The sequence below is a fragment of the Ruditapes philippinarum genome, unplaced genomic scaffold (genome assembly GCF_026571515.1).
Source record: "Ruditapes philippinarum isolate M1 unplaced genomic scaffold, ASM2657151v2 ctg2604_1_1_1_1, whole genome shotgun sequence".
In the NCBI taxonomy this organism is placed as follows: domain Eukaryota; kingdom Metazoa; phylum Mollusca; class Bivalvia; order Venerida; family Veneridae; genus Ruditapes; species Ruditapes philippinarum.
Genome location: NW_026857602.1, coordinates 162,803 through 179,157, shown reverse-complemented (window position 1 = coordinate 179,157; position 16,355 = coordinate 162,803). Strand labels below are relative to the sequence as shown.

At 33.0% G+C, this 16,355-nt stretch overlaps 1 protein-coding gene across 1 annotated transcript; it reads right to left on the bottom strand.

Moving 5' to 3' along the window:
* Positions 1 to 7,269: 7,269 nt before the first annotated feature.
* Positions 7,270 to 15,477, bottom strand: LOC132750290 (nuclear nucleic acid-binding protein C1D-like). Its single transcript, XM_060740240.1, has 5 exons — positions 15,238 to 15,477; positions 13,720 to 13,786; positions 13,475 to 13,530; positions 12,116 to 12,254; positions 7,270 to 7,439 (listed from the first exon to the last, which is right to left on the bottom strand). The coding sequence occupies exons 1-5, from the start codon at positions 15,379 to 15,381 to the stop codon at positions 7,291 to 7,293; spliced, it is 555 nt and encodes a 184-aa protein (XP_060596223.1). The 5' UTR covers positions 15,382 to 15,477; the 3' UTR covers positions 7,270 to 7,290.
* Positions 15,478 to 16,355: the final 878 nt, after the last annotated feature.

Here is a 16,355-nt window from a genome sequence, read left to right as displayed (position 1 = left end):
AGCTTATATTTTGTACAATAAGTCATAGCCTATATCTATTGGCCTGATATAAAAATACTCAGTGATAAGTCTAAATAGGCACAAGTTGATTTCAATATGAGCTAGAAGCTTTCTCTAGAAAGCAGGGAATAAAAGTAGTTAAAAGTTTTTTTTAGATTTTTGTTTTCGCATTGCCATTTAATGTTGTAACAAATTCATTTTGAATAACAAATAGAAATACTGACTGTATTGGATGGAAATTACATTGTTCTCTAAGTTAACAAAATACTTCATATATTCATCATCAATTACAAAATTTTGAGCTTGTATCAGTTATGAATTGACACCTGGTGATATTATTTCTGCAAATTAAAGATAAATATGGATAGTTCCTTTTTGCTTTTAAGCAATTCGTCTGTAGTTGAATGAATTTTTCCAGTGAAGACTTGATATTAAACAAGACAATAATGTTTATCATGATTGATTTGTTCTGATGTTTGCATAAATTCTACTACAAAATAGGAAAAGTAATATTTTACCTTATAATTATGGATCAATGTCCGTAATAGTAACATCTTGCCTTTGCCAACAATACAAGACCAGGCCAGTCACACATCCTTGCGGTTTTGTTTGCTTCTTAAAATATCATCTGCTGCTTAAAATAAATCTTTTTTTACACTAGAAAAATTTTGGAGAGTGGGGGGAGGGGGTAGGGCTGAAAGCAAGATGAATGCATATGTTAACCAGGCTTATGGTTGAATGCAATTAAAATTTTAATTTAATTTTCACAGAATAGTACATTATGCATAATTAAGTGCAATTAAATTTCTTTAAAGTGTGAATGTTATTAGTACCTGATGTAGTACCTGATGTTGTATTTGGGACTACAATTCGAGGTGTCTTTTATGAGGGAGTGTGAGGGTATAACAACTATATCAATTATTAGATACAAATTATGTATCTGTCAAAACTTTTACTACATATAGATTGCATTAAGTACTTAGACCTGATGTTAAAACAATACGTATTTGAGCCACTGTATTTTGAGACAGTGTGTTTTGACATAAATGTTTTTTATCATAAATAGCTCATTATGTTGTAGCTGCAGTCATTCATTTCAATGCAATTTCTGACATACATACATTCCTGTTTGAAATTAAGAGTGTATAACGCAGAAAACTTACTGCACCCATTATGCTTAGATGCTTTTGTTGATGTTTTTTTTTCTATATCAGTCTGTTGTTTCAACAATGTTTGTTAACAAATCTTATTCTTATGGTTATTTTAGCTTTATCCATGTTATAAGATAATGCTTTAAGGGTATTTTGGTATTATTCTGTGGCCTTAAGTAAAGATATTTACTGTCTTTAATTGCACTTTTAACCTGTAACCTGCTGGAACCAATAGGGATTTGCCCTCATTGATTTTCCTATTTCTATAACAGACTCTGATAAAAGGCCTCTTCCCAATTGAAATTTTCTTTAAAATCATGCAGTTTTCTCAAAAATCTGAACTTTAACCTGCTTTTTACTTCCCAAATTAGCAATTTTAGCGATAATTATTCCAAAATCAAGAGGCTAAGACCTCTCCACAATTGAGAAAAATCACTGGCCCTTTGCCACCAGTATAGAACCAGGCCAGCCTGCACATCCCTACAGTCTGACCAGGCTCTATTCAGGTGGTTGACAAAGTTTCATCCACATATCCCCAAATTGATAATGGACAGTTCCAAATATGGTAGCTGGTTAAGTCCCTTTAAGTCATTCAGTAGGTTAAAGGTTAAAAACTTTTGCTGTCTTTAACTGCACTATTATTAATTGTTTGTAATCTTTGCTTAATTTTTTAAAGGAGCACACCTCCAATTTAGTATTAAGCTTAATGAAAAATTAAAAATTGGTCTAATGAATAATGTTATCAAGTGTACAAATTAAGGGATTTATGCTAGCCTAAGGCACATATTTATCCATTGAAATTACTTACAACTTGTCAAAATAGGTATGCTGACATTTCTCTTACCCTATTTAGTGATTTGGTAAAATTTTGCCAAAATAAATAGTAAATTAGTAAATTTTTGCATAATCGATGTAGTTTTGTAAGGATAGTGAATACATGTATATACAATTTTTTAAGGACTTATTTTACTAATCTGGAGGTATGCCACTTTAAAAACAGTTAAATTATGAGGATTTTTTGTGTATTTAGGACTGCGATATAGATGAAATCACAATTTTTTTTTATAATTTATTGCAATGGGGACCAAAGTTGTATCACTGCTCTTATGCTGACTGAAAGACATTTTACATAAAATATTCACATTACATAGATTGAATACATGTAGAGGAAAGTTTAGATTCTGGTTTTTCATTTCTTAGATGACATAACATGTTCATGTACAGTAACTTATAACTTATAATATTATCAAGAAAACTTTTGAAACTAATTTTTGAAATCATTATGTTGTTAAAGTATTAAAACTGCTAACTTGATTTTTTGACAAGATAATGGTTCCCCACTAATATGACTTTGTTAGCACAATGGCTGTATATTGTAAAGATAAAAGTAAAATATTTTATGTTGGAGTCTATTCAATCGACTGACATGAAATATTTAAAATGAATGTCATTATATTTATATTGTACATGTATTGTTTAAGATTTTACAGTGTTTTTCATTTTGATTATCTTTGTGGCACTCCAAAAGCATGGGATTTTATTAGCATTAATTAATACACTACTCAATTTTGAAGCTAGCCAATGTCAGGCACAATTTCATATTGTATTTGATGAACTCAGGAACATACTCTCCTGTGCAATACATGTATTAGTATATGAAACTATCATAGCCGAATCAAATTATTTAAAAGTTTAATTGAGTTCAATTAAGCAATGAAGAGTCTAAAAATAACTCCTGACGTTTCTCTGTCATGGTTTCAGTATATAAGGGCAATTTTGTCTGGTATTTCTAATAAGGACTTAGAAAACAGCAAGTTTGGCGAGTTCCAAGTTTGTTGTGGTCACATATAACTAGCCTAGTTTAATCTAATTCTGATGCACATTGGTTTTTCTAGAATTATTATATTAATCCCTGCTAGCATTTATTCTCACTGTTGTTTTTGTTGTGTTATTATACCAGTATTTATTTTACATTATAAAAGTTCTGTTGTGTTCTCTTTTTATTTACATGTTGTATTTAGATGTACTAATTTCTTATTTAATATCCAATCCTAAAGGGTTCAAGACACCTATGTCACAGATTATTGAATTCTGATGAACACCTGCTGGTTATTTTAATGAACACCTGGTTAGTTTAATGATCACCTGGTTAGTCTAAGGAACACCTGGTTAGTCTAGGGAACACCTTGTTAAGGTTCCTGACAAGTCAACTGTTGCTGGTTCAAATCCCAATGGGGATGTGAGGAAGTTGTTACGGCAGTTTATGGAATGTGGGTGTCCACTCATGTCTTACCTTTACATTGTTTGGTGTGATTTAAAACTTAACTTGAATACAATTGTGATGTAGATGTTACATTCCAGCCTGAACCCTTGATTTTGTGTGTTCTAATGTCCGTCCATCTATCTCATGTTTATTTGCACCTTTGCTTTATTGTGCTATGATTAAATTGTAAGATAATAATTTTAAAGAAACTCCACTGAGGTACTAAAGCCTAAAGCATAAATACACCCAGAAATAAATTGAAAGGTGTATTTTTTTGCCCTTCTTAGCCTGATTTGAGTGAAAAGCTTTGTAACGCTTTCCAATTTTTGGGTCATTTTTCAAAATAAGAATAAACTGAATGAGCGAACAATCTTAATGTTTGCACTTAAGTTTTAGGTATAGATCTACATTAAATGGATTATTGATCTCGAAAAATTATTTTAGTCCAATCATGTCAAAAAACCTCAGTGGAGTCCCTTTAAGTTAAGATATATTTTACTAGAATTTTTTTATACCAAGTTACATATTTTTCTGAACAGAACTGTATTTAATGGTTGGTTTAGGTTTTAAAAAAAATCCTGAAATTTTTTATCCAAGCCCAATTTAAATAAGAAATTTGATTTCATTTGACCTATATATATATGTCGCATTTTTCTCTTAACATCTTGTTAAAATGTTTACATGACTTATGAAATAATGTATATGAAACTTTCATTGTCTCACTGTCTGTTATTTAGTGTTCAGCTTGTGTAAAATATGCATATGTTTATTTTTCCCCTTAGAATCTTGCAATCTTTTTTGTTAGCATTGTTTTGCATAATTTTCCTTTGTGTGTAAGTCATTAGTCATGTTATAACAAGAACCTGGTCAAAGTTAAAGGTACACGTGTGTCCATGATACAATGAAAACCTGTAGAAATAAGATATATGTATCTATGTAGCTGATTCAGTAATCCTTAAAATTTTCATGCTAAGCAAAATCATTTCAAAACGAAATTGACAGTCTGTCTACTTCCAAATTAATATTCTGTAGACTTTGATTGGGGGGGGGGGGGTTGTTTTTACACAAGATTGCATATCATTAATATTGGATTAATTTTAATGTATTGTTTGTTACTTTGTTATTTATGTGCTGAATTCGAAGCTCATCTTATCACATAGGCTGTCATATAGGTTGTTTCACTTTATCACATAAGTTGTTATCACCTTGTCACATAGGTTGTACTAGAAATAATTAATGTTGTATACAATATGAAACTTCACATTATATTTACTTTTGTACTTGTTTAACCTGGTTATTTCTTTAAAAAACTAATTATTATTTATTCAGGGTTTTAGAACTGTTAGGACTGCAATTTAAAGGGTAGATAAAACATTTGTTGCTTGTTTTTGTATGAGTAACAAAATGTTTGCACCGATTACTGGATACCAAAGCAGGATATACATCAACATATCTCAACACATATACCGTCCATTTTTAAACTGTTTATAGTACAATTTTAAGAATACTAGAAATTTAGTCAATGTGATTGATTTTTTAACAATTTTTCAATGAAAAATTCAGATATATTTTTTATATTAATCAAATATATCAAACACAGATGATGCATGTTTTAAATTTCTTTTTAATAATTGATCTCTTAATGCAGTTCTGTGTGAATGATTTTTTAAATGGGTTTGTTGAATTTGAAGGAAATGAAACATGAATTGTGGTACTTGATAATAAGATACACTGAATGATAATTCTTTAATAATATTGTTAGTTACAATATTAAATGTATGAATGAACAATGATAAACATTGAAAATACACATTCAAACTAGACTTTTCTTGACAAATAAGTTAATTCTTATTGATTCTGTTGAAATAATAATAATAACTATAAACAATAATACATTTAGCTTTAAATTCTGTACAAAATTATAATTATGATAATTTTAGAGTTAACACCACTGTGAATGTGAGTATTGAGTGTATCACTGGGCCTGTAAATCATACCATTTGTGTATATCACTCATATATAGCAATGTCTTTAGTCATGTTAGTATCGTATATTGAGAATATAAATAATAGCATGACTCTGTTGTGCTTATTAGTTAATTAGATGCACAACCACCACTGTAGATGTTAAATGATTCAATTCTTGTTTGTTTTGTGTTATAATTGCATATTTGTGAAATCTTTAAGAATTAAATGTTTGAAAATAACAATCGTGCCTGTAAATTTGTATCCCTCCACCAAGCTGTAAAAGCTGTTAATGTATGACTTTAAATGCAGTGAGATAAACAAATGAGCCGCGTCATGACAAAACCAACATAGTGCGTTTGCGACCAGCATAGATCCAGACCAGCCTGGACAGTCTGATCAGGATCCATGCTGTTAGCTTACCAACCCTATTACAAGTAGAGAAACTGATAGCGAACAGCATGGATCCTGATCAGACTACGTGGATGCGCGGGCTGGTCTGGATCCATGCTGGTCGCAAACGCACAATGTTTTGTCATGAAGCCGCTTAAATGGTTGTCAAGATTTTGAATAAGTATTCTATGTTTCAAAGCTGCTTTATCTGTGATGGTTCAGTTCATTATTTGATTTGTACAATAAAACTGAAGTTCTTGCATAAACTTGTAGAAGATCTTGAGGCAAACTAAACTTGTATCCATGGGACACAGAAGCCCCAATATTATACTTTTAATAAGAAAAATGGTCCAAATTTGATATTTTTTTATGTTAACTCAGAGGCCATACGTTTTCTAATCTTAAATGAATTCGGAACAAATTATCAAGGGGTAAAAATCACACCATGACAAATATTCATAGAATTTCAGGACACCAGTAGATATTTAAGCTACACAAAAAACTGCTATTTCCTGGTTAAATTGGGGACAAAGCTCTGCAGATGTTCCATAAATTTGTGTCAAAATACCTATGTATGTAAGTTACTATTTAATTGAATGTTGCACACAATAAATCTGTCTACATACAAACACCATGAGAACCATCCAGACGGACAACTGTATCTCTTTATGCCCCTTCCATGTAAAGTGGAGGGTGTATAATTACCATGACAGAATTATGTGTTAAAGAAGTGTAATCATTGTAAAAGGCATAGTCTAAAATAATCAATACAATACCAGATCGTTGGTCCAGACATGACAAAGCTCGCTGACATACACAGTAGTAAACTATGTTCTAGTACGTAACCGGTCAAAGTTAATTTATCACAATTTTTCAGTGAGGACATGTGAGTGAACAAGGTGTTGTGTGCAGTTCAACTTTGACACTGAATATTTACACATAAAGAAAGTGATCTTACACTAATAACAAAAGCAATATTTCACGCAAATTCGAAGTCACACAATATCGAAAAAATCTAAAAAAGAAGTCACACAATATCGAACAAATCTAAATCATTTACAATCTACTGGCTACTGCTGCATATTATCTCACCACAATCTGGCTCTTTATCAAAATAGAGAATACATGGTTGATGTCTGAATGGAGAATATTTATCCAGTGAGTGAGAAAGTGTATCTTGATGAGCAACAACCTGACAACAACCATGTTATGATTTATTCTGTTTTTGTCTAGTTTAATCAGGTTTTTAGATTATTTAAATGGTTTCATTCTTACTAATTTCATTCATTCTTACTTTTTCCCCCGGAAAAAACAGCGTCTATATATATAGTTTAGTTTTGCTAACCATATGACCTTATGATATGCTAATTATGTGACATAAGTACTATTGATAAATAAGTTTATCCGGCAAGGCTTTATCCAGCTGATATTATGGACAGTAGCAGGATAAAGCAGAATATGATTATCTGACTGTTTACAAAAATTAAAAGAGACAAAACAATTTTAAACTATAATTTAATCAAGTATCATTTGTATTGCTCATATATCGACCTTTTTGAGCTTTTCTAATTTTAGCTTCAGTCAGTTCTTTTGCAGGTTTCTGATCGGACTTCCTCTTTCCTTTTCTTATCACATACTGGTCATCTGTACTGTTGTCTTTTGAACTCTCTGATAAAAAAAGAGATTTGAAAAGAGGTATGACATCCACAGTTGTTACATGTAAAGTGAGCTTTTAAAATATATGTATTATTATTATGCTGTGATGATAGATTCCTTATCTTTTTTCTTTCTTTTTTTCAATATTTCCTTATATTAATATTTAAAAAAGAATCTCAAAAAACTAAAATTAAGTACTATTTTCTTCTAGTTGCATCTATGCACAACTTTATTTCTAGTTAAGGAATTATGTCTCCCCTACGCATTCAACTTAATTTTTCAATGTACCAATTATTAGATAATTTAAGTAATATATATACTGCGAAATCACTTATATTCGTGGGCATGAAAGTTCGTGGTTTTATCAAAACGGGCATTTTCGTGGGTTCTTAAATTCGTGGATTTTCGTTTTCTTGTTAAACAAGAGGGCCATGATGGCCCTGGATCGCTCACCTGACACAACCGCATCCAAGCAATGTCTTAAACAAGCATCATGACCAAGTTTGATGCGACTGAGTCAAACATGTGACCTCTAGTGTGTTATTAAGATTTTTCCATATTTGGGCAAAGTGACCTAATTTTTGACTGGACACGACCCATATTCAAACTTGACCTAGAAATCATCAAAACAACCTTCCTGACCAATTTCCAGGAAATTTGGATCAAAACTGCAGCCACTAGAGTGTTAAAAAGATTTTTCTATTTTTAGCTCCTGTGACCTAGTTTTTGACCGGACATGAGTCACATGACCAATCTTAGCACTTGACCCAGAAAACATCAAAACAACATTCTTGACAAATTTCCAGAATATTTGAATAAAAACTGCAGCCACTAGAGTGTAAACAAGCTTTTTCTATTTTTAGCTCCTGTGACCTAGTTTTTGACCTGAGATGACCCATCTTCGAACTTGACCTAGAAATCATCAAAACAACCTTCCTGACAAATTTCAAGAATATTTGGATGAAAACTGCAGCCCCTAATGTGTTAACAAGCTTTTCTATTTTTAGCTCCTGTGACCTAGTTTTTGACTGGAGATGACCCATCTTCCAACTTGACTTAGATATCATCAAAACAACATTCTTGACAAATTTCCAGAATATTTGGATGAAAACTGCAGCCACTAGAGTGTTAACAAGCTTTTTCTATTTTTAGCTCCTGTGACCTAGTTTTTGACCAGACATGATCCATCTTCAAACTTGACCTAGATATCATCTAAACAACCTTCCAGACAAATTTCCAGAATATTTGGATGAAAACTGCAGCCTATAGAGTGTTAACAAGCTTTTTCTATTTTTAGCTCCTGTGACCTAGTTTTTGACCAGACATGACCCATCTTCGAACTTGACCTAGATATTATCAAAACAACCTTCCTGACAAATTTCCAAAATATTTGGATGAAAACTGAAGTCACTAGAGTGTTAACAAGCTTTTTCTATTTTTAGCTCCTGTGACCTAGTTTTTGACCAGACATGATCCATCTTCAAACTTGACCTAGATATCATTTAAACAACCTTCCTGACAAATTTCCAGAATATTTGGATGAAAACTGCAGCCTATAGAGTGTTAACAAGCTTTTTCTATTTTTAGCTCCTGTGACCTAGTTTTTGACCGGAGATGGCCCATCTTTTAACTTGACCTAGAAACCATCAAAACAACTTTCCTGACAAATTTCCAGAATATTTGGATGAAAACTGCAGCCACTAGAGTGTTAACAAGCTTTTTCTATTTTTAGCTCCTGTGACCTAGTTTTTGACCGGAGATGACCCATCTTCGAACTTGACCTAGATATCATTAAAACAACCTTCCTGACAAATTTCCAGAATATTTGGATGAAAACTGCAGCCTCTAGAGTGTTAACAAGCTTTTTCTATTTTTAGCTCCTGTGACCTAGTTTTTGACCCGAGATAACCCATCTTCGAACTCGATCTGTATTTCATTGAGACAAACATTCTGACAAAGTTTGATGATGATTCAATCAAAACTGTGACTGCTAGACTGTTAACAACCCAATTATTAGAGTGTTAACAAGCTTTTTCTATTTTTAGCTCGTGACCTAGTTTTTGACCAGAGATGACCCATCTTCAACCTTGACCAAGATATCATCAAAACAACCTTCCTGACAAATTTCCAGAATATTTGGATGAAAACTGCAGCCTCTAGAGTGTTAACAAGCTTTTTCTATTTTTAGCTCCTGTGACCTAGTTTTTGACCCGAGATAACCCATCTTCGAACTCGATCTGTATTTCATTGAGACAAACATTCTGACAAAGTTTGATGATGATCCAATCAAAACTGTGACTGCTAGACTGTTAACAACCCAATTGTTAGAGTGTTAACAAGCTTTTTCTATTTTTAGCTCCTGTGACCTAGTTTTTGACCGGAGATGACCCATCTTCGAACTTGACCTAGATATCATCAAAACAGCCTTCCTGACAAATTTCCAGAATATTTGGATGAAAACTGCAGCCTCTAGAGTGTTAACAAGCTTTTTCTATTTTTAGCTCCTGTGACCTAGTTTTTGACCCGAGATAACCCATCTTCGAACTCGATCTGTATTTCATTGAGACAAACATTCTGACAAAGTTTGATGATGATCCAATCAAAACTGTGACTGCTAGACTGTTAACAACCCAATTGTTGACGACGAACGACGCACAACGCACGACGCACAACGCACGACGACGGACGCCGGACATAGCCCCATCACTATACCTCACCATGACCACCTCGTGGTCAGGTGAGCTAAAAAAAAAATCAGTAACCTAATGCAAAGTAATCTTAATCGCCGAACATTTTTACTTACAACATGTACATATCTTTACTTGTCACACAGCGGTTGTCAATAAATTTAATCCTTGCCTCTGGGCATAACTCTAATATAGCACAGTTACTGCCGATAATTGACTGCAATTAACACATTAATGTGACATGATATGCACCTCCATTGGACACTCTGTCCCTGTAATTTGCCGATGTAAACATCGCATAATTTATACGACACCTGGCACGTATTAACCAGCGAGTTTAAAAGTTTACACTTAACATATTTGACAGTAACTACACCCAACGTCACAGCGACTGTGTAAATTTACACGCATATAAATTATTCTCGGTAAATAACACGAGTATATGTGGATCTTGTAAAAGTCTGTGGCATCTTTGATGTTTACGGAATATCATTCGCACAAATACTGATTAAAATTCATATAAACTGGATCATTTAAAAACTACCAAAGAAAGTACAATAAATCTGTTTTAGCGATCTTATTTTTTTTTATAGTTTTGTGTACTTACGACATTAATATCAAAGACTTTTTTTTAAATTAAGGTATTAGGACCCTAATGGGCACTATAAGGAACTAAAAAATTGACATCATAGGTCAGATGTATACCTTAAAGTACACCTGTATGCAAAATTTAAACAAAGTTTACCGTACGGAAATCAAGTTATGGCCACTTTTCTGAACTCAAGCTAGGATGTTAAGAGGGCCCTTTTTAGAAATAAGGAACCTTTAAATAATCTGCAATAACTTTCTAATAAAAATGTTTTCCCTTCAATTTATGGTAAGAAACAAATAGTACCATTCAGCTAACAATCCACATAAGCAAAATTATGGTTTCTACTTAAAATTTATGAAATCTTGTAAAAAATGTTACCCTACCCCACCCATTTTTACCACGTGTCTGACCATTTTTCTACTTAGGGAGCCTAATTAAAAAAATTCTTAAAATTTACCCAAATGAGTGCCTGTTTTCAAAGTTTCCCTAAATTTTTAAAAAGTATATTGGTTGATCTTGTGAAATATGAAATACTTTTACCGTCTAGTTCTGATTATATTACACTTTGAACATATAAGGTACCATATTTATTACTAGATTTAGCATAATTTAGCCAATAAATACCTATATAAATTAAAAAATCAAAATTAAACACTTTTTTCTTTCCAAATGAGACATGAGAGATACATAAATAATGTTAAAAGAAAAAAAAAGAAAGAAAAAAAAGTTGACCCATCTGGGGATTGAACCCATGGCCCTCATTTTCAATGTAGTTAACAGTAGTTCTAGCCTATTTGAATACTCTTCAACGCGGAGGTAATGCATTAGGGTGCTAATACCTTAATAAGAGCAAACTGACAATTTTTATAAGCGCTTATTATTGCACTGCCTGGGTTCCCATATTTACTTGTTTATGTCAAGTATTCTTGTTAACACAATCAAGTCCCAGTAGACTACAACGATCAAGTATGTATATGCTACATTTGTGACAGTAAATTGAGGACATATAATCGTGTTACTTTTAAGTTTCTTAAATATTGCAAACAGATTTAATATGTCACTAACCTGGTTATCTGTCTGTACTTACATCTATTTCACAAAATATCGGCCGGAAAAGAGCCGACCCATGTTTGTAATATATAGAACAGAGACAGGGTAAGAAGTATTTGTTGGGATAAAAGTTCGTCGGATCTTAAATTCGTGGATTGACCTTCCCACGAAAACAACGAAAATTCGTGCCCAACGAATAATATGATTTTACAGTATATATATTTTTAGTAGGGATTTGCATCGCAACGCCACAATAGAGCTGAGGTCATACGGTGGAGGAAGACCACAGGTGTCCCTCTATACATTATTTCAGGCAACAGCGGGCACCCAATAATAAATAAACATCCTATATAAATTACCAGCTGTTTGTTGTTGATTTTGTGCTGCCTGCCACAGCGCACTTTTAACCATCCTCTTTGATGCACTGACGTCTATCTTCGGAGCCTTCTCTTTATCTTGAATCTCTTTTACACGGTTCATGTAACTTCTAATCCGGTCCTGAACAAATTAATTAATACTATGACATATATCACAGTGTTTATGACTATTTTTCAGAACTCAATTCTGACAAATTCCTTAGCTATCTCACAAGCCCTTAAATTGATTCTAGGTATAAATGAGCCGCGTCATGACAAAAACCAACATAGTGCTTTTGCAACCAGCATGGATCCAGACCAGCCTGCGCATCAGGGCAGTCTGATCAGGATCCATGCTGTTCCCTTACAAACCCTATAACAAGTAGAGATGCTGCGCAGCATGGATCCTGATCGCAGGCTGGTCTAGATCCATGCTGGTCGCAAACGCACTATGTTGGTTTTGTCGTGATGCGGCTCAAATTTTGTATTCTTTGTTATCAAAACAGCTGTTCTAGAAGAACAAGAAGAGCAAAGAATAATGATAATGATTGCTATTTTCTCAATAGCACTTCTTCTAACAACATTACTATGCAAATTTTGAAAGTCAATAAAATAAGAAAAAGACATTTTAGTAAATTTTACATTTCAGGAACCCTTAGCAGCTAAGTGAATACGTAACCATTACTTCACACTAAGAAAACGACCGGTAGCAAGCATTCAACCAATGACCAGGAGAATAATATCTTTTATTTTGACATCATCATTTTTCCATTTCATATCTAAAATATCCACTAACCCAGCTCAGACTAGCCTATAGAAAGGAATTTCTGCTATCACTTAACAGATAGTCCTTCATAATCAAAATCACGTCTTTCGTATTTTTCTCGTCTACTATAGATTCAGGGTGTTCACTAGCTAGGGAATCCTGAGGGTCATTTAAGACTAAGTTTTACCAACTACAAGGCAAAAATCCCTATGATTTTAACAAAATTTGACCCTCCAATTAAAATCAATCATGAGGGTCAAATCAGGCCTTTTGGAAATTTGAAGGGTCAAAGAGTCATTTCAAGGGTCAAACAGACACACTTGAGATTGAAGGCCCTGTGTAATAGAAGGAAAAAAGCCCTAACTATAAATGCTCTGAGGGGAACCCAAGGGTCTTCCTTCATCATAAAAGTTGGAAAGTTACCAAATAAAGTTTTACAACTTTTGTGTACTTTAAACCCAACAAAAAACAAAATTGTTCAACTTAAGGAAGTAATACAGATTCTACAATAAATTATTTCACGTAACTGAATGGAAGCCTAAAACAGTACACCATAATGTTACTCTCACCTATCTAAACAGTAAAATATCACTTACTAGTTCTTGTTTTATTCCATGATCCTTTGGATTAACACCACATACATTCAAATACACTGAAAGAAAAAAAACACCTCGATATTAAATACTAAAAGTCTTAATAATAAATTTTAAAAATCTTATTTTTATGTTTATGTGTCATAAAATGATGAAAATACAATACTGGTGGCATATAGGCATGTCAGAATGTCATATTTCAAATTCAGAGAATTTATTTTACTGATCAAATGATTAAGTACACTTACTCCAAAATAATGAGTTGATTGAGTAAGCAGCAACAAGGTCCAACTTCGCTTTCTCCAAGTTAGATAACTGAAAAAAGTATCTATAAAATAAGTTAAAGTAAAAATTAAAATCTGAGAACATAATTATACAATGTTTGCCATTTAAGACACATGCATGCTCAAACAGAATAAAAACACAAAATGCTCCTGTTTCACATCTCTTGATAATTTTTGACAGGAACTAACATCAGCTTTTTATCTTCCCAAATTTGCAATTTTAGTAACATTCTTTTCAAAATCAAGCAGCTAAGAACTATTCCCAATTAAGAGAGAAAAATCCCCGCTGTCAAAGACACAGGGGTCTAAACGTGGAATATATTATCTACCTACCTGAATTTAGTCAAGCATTTTTTTTTTATCTTAGTCATTATGTTTCTGGCTTGTTGTAGTCACAATCTTATCTGTAATTTTTTGGTAATTTTTAAAGATGTCATAACTTATATGTTTATATCACAGTCTATAATTTAATTTAATAATATTAATTTTATGAAATGACATTTTTATTTGTTAAACTGACTTTTAACCGTACATTATGTAATAATTGAATAGAACCCGGGGTCTGCTTCTTCTTCCAGTATACTGGCCACCTTAAACTAACTGTAGTTTACTGCCAGGTTTATGCACAAGAGGGAAAGAAAGAGTAAAATAGTGAGGAATATTTACTATATACAGTGCAGGTTAAAAACGGACAAGATTGTGGTTTAGATAAAAAGTTGGGACAGATGAGTATGGAACGACTCAACTGTACCGGCTGACATAGCATCCGGAGGGAGGCTATTCCCGTCTTTGGAAGGAATAAGTTGGAAGTGTTTAGAGTGCCCTTGTTGTTGATAACATTGTAGAACATGAGTCATGATCAGTCTGGCTGGAGCTGGACCTGTGATACTTGTTCTTGACATACAATGTAGCTCGTCGTTGGACCATGTCTAGACAGTGGATGTCTCCCTTCTTGTGGGGGTCTCAAACAGTGCTTGCATACTCCACTGTGGGACTGTCCCGGACTAGAACTTTGTAGCCGTTTCTTTCGTGGAAGCAGAGGCAAAGTTAAAGTTTCTACGCAGGAAGCCAATGGTATGGTTGGCTTTGTTGCAAATGGTATGCATATGTTGGCCCCAGTCTTGGTTGTTATTCAGACGCCCCAGTCTAGGTTGTTATTGACTTATTCAGACAGGTCTAAACCAGGAGTATAAAAATGATTGCTTCATTCTGTTTTCTTAAGTGTATTGTATAGTGTATTATTTAGTTTTACTTGGGGTCTAATTCAGTAGATTGCTTTATGTTTCTGTGTAACTGTGATCTGATATGTCCTAAAAAAAGGGGAACTTCAAGTAGCCTTTAACATGTCTATTCCGTTTTGTTTTTTTTAGTTTCTGATATTAATGTTTTACTCCTGAAATATACGACAGCCTCTAATCAAAAAATGCAAAATAGAATAAGACTGTTCTTAACAGTGTTCAAAATAAAATTAGATCTAATTACCTTTGCATTTAGCTCGATTTGTGAAAGTTTTAACAAAGGTTCAAATTCATTTTCAACGTTATTTAAAGAACTGTCAAAAGCAGCAACTTTCCCTCTAAGCTCGTGAGGTATTTCTGATCGTTTTTCTTTGTCTCTTCCACTCATTTTAGAAGAGAAATCGTAGAAAGTATAATTGTAAAATGAAACTAAAAATCGTGTTTATTTTGAAAGCGTTAAAATGACCATGATCACAAGCAGTCTAAAACCTGTCCTATACCGTACTCAAAATATCAGGTATAGGATTTAAAAGCTAAATCCCGACTCAATCGGGATATCAATGATAATCTATTTAAAGATGAAAATATGAAAACTGCATGTTATAAGTTTTAGTGAAATAAATGCATTCGTGACTTTATTAACATTCCCTAAGGCTGAATTAAGAAATAAAACATTTTAAAATTTAAACAATAAAAGCTAGCATATATCTATGGTAAATTTGGTAATCTATAACTATAATTAATAATCCACAGTATAAATTAACGTATTAATTAAAAAATCATTTTTATTCTATTTGTCACTTTCCACATCAACCAAAAATATTGACATTAATTAACTCATGGAGCTTTATATTCTGTTATGAAAGTCTCTAATAAAGTATCGTCATAGCTAGTGAATTTGCTTAAAATAATTAATTAGCCGGCTAAATTTAACAAACCTTTATTTTTCATTTTACTTTTTTTCATGTCATACATGTATATATCAATTAAGTTCATGTATAATCACGAAACCGTTGATTTTTGTTGTAACTTACTAATCGATGGTCTCCTCAGGTCGACGTTTTTCGTATTTTTGAGACTGGCAGAGACCGCCGGTTTTGCGAATGACTGATGGCCGGCTGCTTTATATGGTGGCTGATTTGTGCCATTCGTGTTTTCGCCCCGCTACCCCGCCAAGCAAAAAGTCGAGAATCAACAAGTTAGATTGGCGAGGGCGCGGAGCGAAAACACGCTAATTACCGGGGACGCGGGTCGAAGTTTAACGAAAACACGTACGAATGGCACAAATCAGCCATCATAGTTTATCAATTACCATTCAACAAATTTTAGTGTGCTCTAATTTTTTAAATGTGAAGATATCTA

Bases quoted from the DNA above. Each gene is read 5' to 3' on its own strand.
- LOC132750290 (XM_060740240.1), bottom strand. From the start codon at position 15,381: ATGAGTGGAAGAGACAAAGAAAAACGATCAGAAATACCTCACGAGCTT. The intron at 13,787-15,237 runs GTAATTAGATCT...TACTTTTTTCAG, and splicing joins AAATCGAGCTAAATGCAAAG to TTATCTAACTTGGAGAAAGC. The intron at 7,440-12,115 runs GTAATTTATATA...TTTTTTTATCAG, and splicing joins AAATCAACAACAAACAGCTG to AGAGTTCAAAAGACAACAGT.